Source organism: Euleptes europaea, chromosome 1, assembly GCF_029931775.1.
Source record: "Euleptes europaea isolate rEulEur1 chromosome 1, rEulEur1.hap1, whole genome shotgun sequence".
In the NCBI taxonomy this organism is placed as follows: Eukaryota; Metazoa; Chordata; class Lepidosauria; order Squamata; family Sphaerodactylidae; genus Euleptes; species Euleptes europaea.
In genome coordinates this window covers 79,758,523-79,768,410 of record NC_079312.1, presented here as the reverse complement: position 1 = coordinate 79,768,410, position 9,888 = coordinate 79,758,523, and the positions used below count along the sequence as shown (strand labels likewise).

General features: G+C 47.8%; 1 protein-coding gene across 1 annotated transcript; it reads right to left on the bottom strand.

The window, feature by feature from the left end:
* Nucleotides 1-9,664, bottom strand: GPRIN1 (G protein regulated inducer of neurite outgrowth 1). Its single transcript, XM_056847462.1, has 2 exons — nt 9,455-9,664; nt 1-1,961 (listed from the first exon to the last, which is right to left on the bottom strand). The coding sequence occupies exons 1-2, from the start codon at nt 9,662-9,664 to the stop codon at nt 102-104; spliced, it is 2,070 nt and encodes a 689-aa protein (XP_056703440.1). The 3' UTR covers nt 1-101.
* Between the last annotated feature and the right edge of the window lie 224 nt (nt 9,665-9,888).

Here is a 9,888-nt window from a genome sequence, read left to right as displayed (position 1 = left end):
TCAGAAGACTCAAAAGGGATTGGCTCACACATTGCCTGAGAAACCACACAACATTTGCCTTTCCGGCTGCTATAAAACCTGACAGAGGGCGAGGGCCCACTTTACTCCACAGCTGGGCCCCCTCGGGAGCAGCAACGGGGCCGACGCACATTTTGTAGGAGAGCCCTGAACATGCTGGGCTGCCTCTTGATCTCGCCCTTCCGGGGGGCACCCTTGATGGAGCTGGCACGGGTGCTCTGAGGAGTCATCACCGTCTGCCGGCCATGTTCTTCAATCTGCTTTTCCAGATGCTTCTGGATGGCCATGCCCAGTACCTCCACCTCCATAGAGGCACCATACACTTCCCACGTCATCCCCTTCTCATCCCAGCTGACCTCGCGCACAGGCTCTGGTGCCTCTTCCTGTGCCCCTTTAACATGCACCTCAGGATAGGAGGCTTGGGGGGATTTGGTCACAGGAGTCATGGGCCCTGTGGCCACCGACCGGGTCTCTACTGGGATGAACACTTGCATCTCCACATCCTTCTTGGTAGGTTTCTGTTCTGGGCCAGGACTCTTCAGAGAAGAGGAGGGTGCCAAGCCCCTGGTGTGGAAGGTGAAGGCTGTGGAACCATCTGGCGGGTTGATGGGGCTGATGGCAACTGACACCAAAGACACACGGTTGTCAACTTGAGTCCCAGCATCTTGCTGAGGAGCAGTGATCTCAAACAAGCAGGTCTTGGCAAGAAGCTCCATAGACTCCGTCTCTACACATGATGTGTGTCCTTCATTCATACTCGTGCTAGTCACTACTGACTTTGGTTGTTCCTGAGCTCCGTTGTTACCCTTGGTGCTGGAGGGTGGTGCTTCTCTGAGCCCTTCTGGTTCCTGTGTGACTTGACCTGGCGTTGTTTGAGCATCTCCTGATGTGCTCTGGTGTTTGATTTCATGGACAGAAGCAGCAGCAGGTATGAGAGTTTCTGACACTCCACTGGAGCCCACACCTGTGTTAACTTTTATAACAGGAGGCCTCATCTCTGCACTAGGGCCCAACTGGTTCATTTCTGCACCTGGCTTGCCTGACTTCCCTGGTGCAGTGCCTGCCCTTGAGGGCTCTGAGACAGCTTCCTTGGAGGCTTCCAGCCCAAGGGTATCTCTTTGTCCTTCATTCAAGTGTTCCTCTGCTTCACAGGTGTCACTGCTAAGCTTACACGTATCTCTCTTAGAAGCATCAGGCTGCCCTTGGCTTGTTTTCTGCAGGCATGTGGCAAGGGCTGGATCCAGCTCAGAATGTACCATTCCTGTTCTGACACTTCCTGACTCATCTTTGTTTTTGGTTGGTTCAAGAAATGCAACGTGTTTCAGGGAAGCTGGTGCACTGGAGCAATCCTTATTGGCTCCCTTAAAGCAGGGTTCTGCTGGGAGTTGCCAACAAGCCTTCCCAGCATTTCTCTTTTCAGCCGTAGGACTGGCTTTCCCAGAATATTTTCCTTCCAGAAGGTTGCAGGTATTGGTTGAACTACTGGGAAGCTCCTTCATGCAAGAACTCTGCTCACTGTTGTGACACAAATCACTGTTAGCTGCTACGCCTCCTACCCCTTCCGGTGGGTTTTCTCCAGTCCCTGTGTCTCTAAGAGCCACAGTCCCAGTGGCTGCGGGTAGATCCATAGAAGGCTGTGCATCCACAACTGGGGCTTTCTCCTTCTGGTTGGGGTTGTCCACCATGGTATCGTCTTGACAGCTGCTTTCGGTGCCTAGATCATTTACACAGCAGTTCCTCATGGTAAGATCCCCTCCGTCACATTTGGTGTTCTGGAGGCAGCTGTCTTTCTCCTGACCACAGGGCAAGTTGGCATTGGGCTGCTGAGCATCTTCTGGAGCAACTTCTTGCTTCAACAACTGCAAAGCCTCGGGCTCCTTAGCGCTGCCCATCTCTAGTCCAGGCTTCTGCCATGCTATTCCACGCACCTCTCTTGGAGGAGTCTAAAACAGAGAGAAATGAACCAAAGAGAAAGGTTACGTGTTGGAATTATATGGAGACACCACCACTTCAAAGCCGTCTTCGTTTCTTTGCCCTTTGTGGATCCCAAATTTAACCTGTGCTCTCATCTGCAGACCTGCTACACAAAACTCAGAATCTGGATGCTGAAGACTTGGAAAACTGAAAAATCTCAGTTTTTTAAAAAAGGCTTCTAGTCCTCATATTTGTACAGAACAGTTTGGGAACTATGTGGGCAATATCCTGTGAAACCTCAGACAGCAAGGCAGAGGTTTTTTTTTTTTATGGCTCTCTGCTCACCTGAAGCTACTATTCCTCTCTCCATGGATTTTATTTGCCATTGGATCCAAGTCTCCATTTCCTTTTTTCTCCTCCACTCCTCTTTGCCAACCATTTCCTTTCCACCACAGGGCTATGTCCAAGCAATGCATGCTATTTATTTAAAGGTGTATCTATATAAATGGTCAACTAAATAATTTAAGAAAATATTCCATGACATTTGTATGGTTGCTTTCAGTGGTTAAAAGTTCTTCACGTACACTATATTGTCACAATCCTGACAACAACTAGGGATGCCAGACTCCAGGTGGGACCTGGGAATCCCCCGGAATTACAGCTCCTCTCCAAACTATAGTGATCAGTTGCCCAGGAGAAAATGGATGCTTTGAAAGGGTGGACTCTATGGCACTGTACCTCACTGTTCCTGTCCTTTCCTGGCTCCAACCCCAAATCTCCAGGAGTTTCCCAACCTGGAGCTGGCAACTGTATCCTCCCATCCCCTGCCTGTGGCCAGGAAGGACCTGGCAACCCTGACAACAACCCTGCAAGTGTTATTATCCCCATAAAGGAGATAGGGCAAGAGGTTGACGATTAGAGAGAGTGACTCGCCTAAGACCACAATGGCAGAGGACAAATATGAACCAATATGAGCCAAGATTTTGCTCAACATCTGAGGATGAAGTCTGAATAATTTGGCTAGTTGTGAGACTTGTAAAAGCCAGGGTTAAGGAAGTCCAGTCCAGTACCCGAAAGAGTTTTGGTGTGTCTGCTCAACTGTATCACAATGCAAAGAACTTGATGTTTCTGACAGTTACGCCTAGGATGAATGTACCACCCGAATGAGGGCCACAGTCTTCCTGACGGCACAAACAAATTGCACAAACCTGACTGCACAGCTGGCTACTATGATAATCTCCTGCAACATTTGCACACACAAGCTGGCGGCACAGTTTGTGCACATATATTTTAGCACTGAAGCCTGTCGAGATGCCATGGCGACAACAGAAAAGAAACATTTGGTCTGGGGGTGGTATGTGGTAATGGGCAGAGCGCAGAAATCCCTCCATAACTCTGTGCCAGTTCTCAGCACCTTTGAAGATGCTCTACAGCACTGGCACTTGCCAGGCAGCTCAGGGCCTCATTCAGCCTACGCTAGGGTTGCCAACCTCCAGGTACTAGCTGGAGTTCTCCTGCTATTACAACTGATCTCCAGCAGATAGAGATCGGTTCACCTGGAAAAAATGGCCGCTTTGGCAACTGGACTCTATGGCATTGAAGTCCCTCCCTTCCTCAAACCCCGCCCACCTCAGGCTCCGCTCCAAAAATCTCCAGGTATTTCTCAGCCCGGACCTGGCAACTCTAATTGGGGTAGGGATACAAAAGTAAGGGCCAAATTTGATTCCTGGCAACCATATCTGAATCCACACTGAGAAGTGGTTTTCCAGCACAGGATCTCTACTGCCTACTGCTATAACCGGAGGCAGAGGCTGGACCACACCAGCAGCAGACACCACTGGGTCAGGCCAGCAGGCCAGCAGCCTCCTTGTAGTTGTTCCAGGGCTGGCTGTCCTGAGGTCTGACAGTTTCAACGTTGCCTGCCAGTCTCAGGGGCTGTTGCAGCATGTCCCTTTTCTCTGTTGAGCTTAAAGAGGGCTTCAAGGCCTGAGCATGCACATGGCCCTCAAACACTAAGGGTCAAACTAGACAAGGTGAGGCTCTGCTGGATTTTAAATAAATACTAATTACAGCTGCACAGGGCCCTGACTTAGATTTGGACCATGTCTACATGGCTTGGATTGACACCATCCCTACATGGTTCCATTAATCAAAACTGGACCTTTACAAATGGCTGCTTATGGATGTGTGTGTAACAAATGTGAAAGCATTTTCTTTTTCACATTTAAAAATGCACCCATACCCGTGACACATTTTTAAACCCTAGGAGCTCTATCTGTATTCCCTGCATGCGAATGGCCCTTGAGCATTCCCTGGTGAATTGCCACACTCTGAGCAACCAGAAAAGATTAATACCAACCGTAGTGAGGGCCCTTTTTATCTGACCAACCTGACACCTTCAAACTGGTGACAGAGTTGAGCAAAATCAGAAGACACTGTAACGTTTTCCCTCTAGAATACTAAAATATTTCCTCTTAGTACTCCAGGCATTTCTTCAACTAGCAGAAAAAGAGAAGCTATATTGTCCATAAATTCAGATAGAACTGAGGTATTTATCAGAAACAACATTTCTTCACCTTTTAGATATGGCACCGGATGAAACCTAGCCAGATTCATTATTTTGTTTTACACTGTAGTCATATAATTATCTAAAGGACACAATCGTAGACTAGAATAAAGAATGGGTTTGAGTATGAAAAAAAAAAGCAAAATTCTACTCCAAGTAGAATTCTACTCCAACAAATGCTGCAGCAAGAAGAGGTGAATTTGATCACTGTTTACATAATGCAAATATTTAGAAATTGCAGATATGTGCCTAAATTTACAAGTTTTATTCTGTCTCTGATGGGAGGGGAGGACTCAACATGCATTCCCCACATACTGTCAAGACTACCTCTGTAGCCTTCAAGAAAAGAAACTTGCTTGTTTAAAAAATGAAACTTGAGATTCTTGTAAGAGGGGAATTTCTACTTACAGTACCACACCTTGCCCAGTGCAATAATGAAATCTCCAAATATTTGTCTTGTCTGTTTTAGGTGTATCCTGCATAGGGTTGCCAACTGCCAGGTAGTAGCAGGAGATCTCCTGCTAATTCAACTGATCTCCAGCCGATAGAGATCAGATCACCTGGAGAAAAATGGCCACTTTGGCAATTGAACTCTATGGCATTGAAGCCCCTCCCCAAACCCCGCCCTCTTCAGGCTCCGCCCCCAAAATCTCCCACCGGTTGCGAAGAGGGACCTGGCAACCCTAATCCTGCATCAGCATGAGCCACTTTTTTATTTATAGCAGAATCCAAATTTATTATTATGGTTTCTAGCAGGCTGGAGCCCAGGGCTGGAGTGCACATTACAGCCATTTTAAAGTCCATTGTAAAGGGTTGAATCCAGAGAGCCATCAGTGAAAAGTGCTCATAGAAGAGGACGGATATTTCCCTTGTTCCCCTCTCCTAGAACTGTGGGACTCACGGGTGCATGCAGGCCTGGGGACAACTGAGGAACGAGAAGGGCAGCTACAGCCCTACATGGCTATTAGTCCTTGTAGGTCCTGCGAGTCTGGGAATTGACTTTCCTTGGTTCAGTGAGGACTGCTGTGGGGAGAGGAACAAGGGAAAGAGTCCATGTCCCCACAAATTGCTGGATTCAGCTGAGGCTTTCCTCCTGTGAGGGGTTACTCTCAAGGTGCAGCTCACCATACAGATCGTGACATTTTCGTAGCAAACAGCATCTTTAAAGAATGTTTTGTGATGTGGACAAAAAGAGATCTTGGCACAGCACACATACAGTACGAACTGGCACTCATAGTATCAGATTTTGCTGGAAAGTTCCAGTCTCAGGGACTTACAGGACATGACATGAAAATGCAAACTTTCTGAGGCCTGATGTTGTTGTTTTTAAAGGGGAAATTGGAGGGGGACTTTGGAGAACAGAAGTGGCTGGGAGCACGTAACCTTTTTGCCACCTGCCATTTCTCTGCTCCAAATTATTCCACCCCCAACAGCTTTCCACCCACAAGTTTCCAAATGCAAGTTTGTACTATGTTTTTGGCACTTTGAGGACGAGGAGGCAGGAACTGCTCAAGGAGGATTTGAAGTTACAATAGATATCAAGCAAATATCGACACTTCTGTGTATAATAAAGTTACTATCCAAAAAAACACAGAGTCTGGTTTAAATATAAACCCCAATAGACAAGGTAACAACTATATTGTTACAATCTCCACACATGTAGAAAAAACATGTAGAAAAAACACCAACAATAATGAGAGACTACTATTTCCTATAACAGGTAAGTATAGCATAACATACAATATTTCAACAAAGTAATGATCTTAAATATGGCTGTTACCGCACTTGTATTCCCAGGGATGTATTAAGAGTTTGAAAATGTTATAAAAAATACTGTTCGCACTTTGTTTGGCCCCTTTAGCTGTGAAGACATCCTCCAGCCAATTATAAGCCGTGGTATCCAAAAACCCTTTTAAAGCGATGTTTTTTATAACATTTTCAAACTCTTAATACATCACTGGGAATACAAAGTGCGGTAACCCCTTATGTCCAAAGTAGGTCTTTTGTTTTCTTTCAGATGTCAGGCAGAAGAGGAAGACGATCGTTTCAGTTCTTCTTCAGTTCCTCCTCTGACACCTTCAAAGTACCGTTGGTATTATTTCTTAATAGTCTAATTTTCATGAAATCCCTATGGGTAGTAACAGTTACATCTTGCCTTCTACCGGCTAGTCAGATTTCATGAGAGTTTAGGGTAGGGCTGTCGATTCGGTTCGGCCCGAACTGAAAAACAGCCGAATTTCCCCTGATTCGGCAGTTTTTAGTTCGGGACGAACCGAACTCAAAAAATGGCGGGAAACCGGGGGAGCCGAATTCAGCGAGTTTGGGAGTTCACGAATAAATTCGGCAAATTCGGGCCGTCAGTACGCAGCATAACCGTCAGTAAGCAGCATTCTCCTCCCCTGGCCAATCGGTGGCCAAGCTGGGTCTTCTTCAGGCCAATCAGTCAGGATTTAGTACTGGAGGAATCAGCTGCTGCGCGGCCGGGCCGGGGAGAGAGAGAGAGAGAGAAATCCTCATGGGGGGGGTGCTTGTGCACATTCACTCCTTTCCGTGGCTGCAGGGGGCGCATTTTGGGGGTGGAGACCCCAAACTTTCAGCGGAGCTTCAGACGAGCCTTCTTAAGAGACCCCCCAAGTTTTGTAAAGATGGGTTCAGTGGGGGCAGAAATATGGGTTCCCCCCCTTTTCTCTTTCCGTGGCTGCAGGGGGTGCATTTTTTGGGGTGCAGCCCCCAAACATTCAGCATAGCTTCAGATGAGCCTTCGTAAGAGACCCCCCAAGTTTTGTAACCATTGGGTCAGGGGGTCCCGAGATATGGGCTTTCCCCCTTTCCCTATTGGGATGAATGGATCACCTGATACTGTATGCATCTCCAGAGTGGCAAAACCTTCCGTGCTTAAATGGAATCATATTGGATTACCCAGTCCTCCCAGCCCCTCCTGATGGAACAGAAGACAGCCACAGTAAGATCCCTTTGGGGGCTTTAATCTATAATTTTTCTCCTGTGTGTGTGTGTGTGTGGGGGAAAGCAGAGTCTGTGTGTGTGTGGGGAGGGAGCAGTTTCTGTGGATGGAGGGGGAAACCAAAGGGGGCTTTCGCCCGTTCTGCCTGGGGTGTGTGTGCCCTCTCGAGTCTCTCTCCCTGGTTTGAGGGGGGGGGGGCTTCAGTTGTGTGTCCTCAGGTTTTCCCTCATTCATAAGATCGGTTAGGTCTATTTTGATGCTTGCTCAAAACTGGTTTTCAAATGGTTACTTAAAGAATGCATTTGCCTGGTCCCGGGTCCGATGCAAAAGGGGAAATTCCACCCCCTCCTGCTCATTATGCATAGCTAGCTGCCTCTGTCCCTTTCCATGGTTTGCAAACTCCCAGGTGTCAGGTGTTGCTTTGCATGGTTGCAAAGGTGTTGCTTTGCAGTTGTGGGTGTTGCTTTGCAGTTGTGTTGCTTTGCAGTGTTGCTTTGCAGTTCTGTTGCTTTGCAAACTTCTTAGCACCTGCCCCGCCCTTGCTCTCAGCTGTTTGTCGGGGCTGGGAGCTTAGTGCATGGGCGGCAAGCTCTGCTCAGAGATGCACATTAAAGGTGGGGGGACCCCTTTCGGGGCCCATATCTCAGCCCCCCCTGACCCAATCTTTACAAAACTTGGGGGGTCTTGCAAGAAGGGTCCTTTGAAGCTCCGCTGAAAGTTTGGGACCTCTACCCCCAAAAACGCCCCCCCTGGAGCCACGGAAAGGCGTGGTTGTGTTTTTAATGGCTTTATTCGGCTGAATTTTTTTTCCTGAACTTTGAATTTGCGCCGAATTGCACGGACCCGAAGCGGGGGAGTTCGGACTTCGGCATATCCCGAATCCAGACGGCCGAATTCAGCCGAATCCGAACTATACCGAATTTTTTTTTCACCAGCCCTAGTTTATGGTTCCCCTTCAGAATTTGAAACAGCGAGCAGAAAAAGGGTTAAGCGTACCCCCCTTCCTTTCTGCTTCTTTCCACTGAATTCCTGTCCTTCCTTTCCCCCAGAGTGGCTTTTCATTTTTTTAAAAAATGGCACTGGGGCTCAAATAATGCACACTTACATGTAATATATAATGGGCATGTCAGAGAAAATTTGCAGAACTATTTTCTGGTCAGTTGGAACTGAGGAAGTATGGGTTCCTGATAGAAGATGGGGGTTTCAAGAGGGTAGGTTAGTGGGTATGTTTCCTTTGCACAGCTGGAGTGTAATATATATACAGCAGGAAAGACACCCACAGTGTACAGACCAATACCACAATGCATATTTCACTTAAATGTCTATTTTATTTAAATCAGCATCTTCCTGGGACTCCCCTGGGACAAACCTTTCCCCCTTTTCTGCTGATCCAGCAGATATCTACAGCTAAAAGGCCTGTCTCCATCCCTCTGGATTAAACTGCCTTCCTCTCCATTTTATTAATGTTACCTTCCTTCCACACAGTCTGGTAGGGTGTGTTCCCCAGAGTAGGGAGTCCACAGGTCTGTGATAATGCCTCCATCCATCAGTGCTTTATGACTCATGAGTTCCTTTCCACACCCAACACCAAGGGAAGTTACAGGTTTTGATTCTGTAGGACAGATTATCTACAAGAGGATTCCACTGTAACGTTTTTTCGTCTATAGAAGACTATCATCCACTGAGGAAAGACCTATGAAAAATGTTACATCCTAATACAACAAAAATGAAACTTGCAATCTGACATACCATTTATCAGATGCATTCTTCTATATGTATTCTTCTACAAAGGAAAAAAACAACCATGAGCTTGTATTGCATTTTTATCCTGCTGTTCTTCCCAGGAGCTCGAGGCGGCATTCATAGTCCTGCCTTCCTCCAATTTGTTAACCTGGTGACTGGCGCCATTTCTCTAGCTAGCAGGCACAGGGCTGGGGGAAGAGTACCCAGTGCAGGGGGGGGAGGGAGGGGGTGCGCCATGCACGCGCACATACTGGAGCCAGGCACTTGGTGGCCAGAGGGGCGGTTGCCGTGACACCGCCACGTGTTTGCCTGCCCCCTGGCCTCGCACGCAGCTGCTGTAAGTGTGGTGCACGCGACGAGGAAGGGCAGGTGGCCACATGCTGTACGGTGACACATGCGCCAGCCACGCCACAGGCGGGCAGTTGCACCTGTGCCACGGTGGTGCCACTCCTTTTCTTCATGCTTGCCCTGGCGCCCCCACCTCCTTGCACCTGGAGCGCTTGTCTCCCCCCCAGACCCCCCCCCCCAAGATCCGGCCCTGCTAGTTAGTGGTGGTAAACAAGCAGTATTGTTGCTTCTTCTATCCAAAATCACAAATATCAGAGAGTTAAAATATACACATGTATCATTTCCAGTACCAACCCACACTTAAATAAAACCCATGGATATAATGCACAGACCTCCA

Bases quoted from the DNA above. Each gene is read 5' to 3' on its own strand.
- GPRIN1 (XM_056847462.1), bottom strand. From the start codon at position 9,664: ATGAAGAAAAGGAGTGGCACCACCGTGGCACAGGTGCAACTGCCCGCC. The intron at 1,962-9,454 runs GTATGTGCGCGT...TCTCTGTTTTAG, and splicing joins CCACCAAGTGCCTGGCTCCA to ACTCCTCCAAGAGAGGTGCG.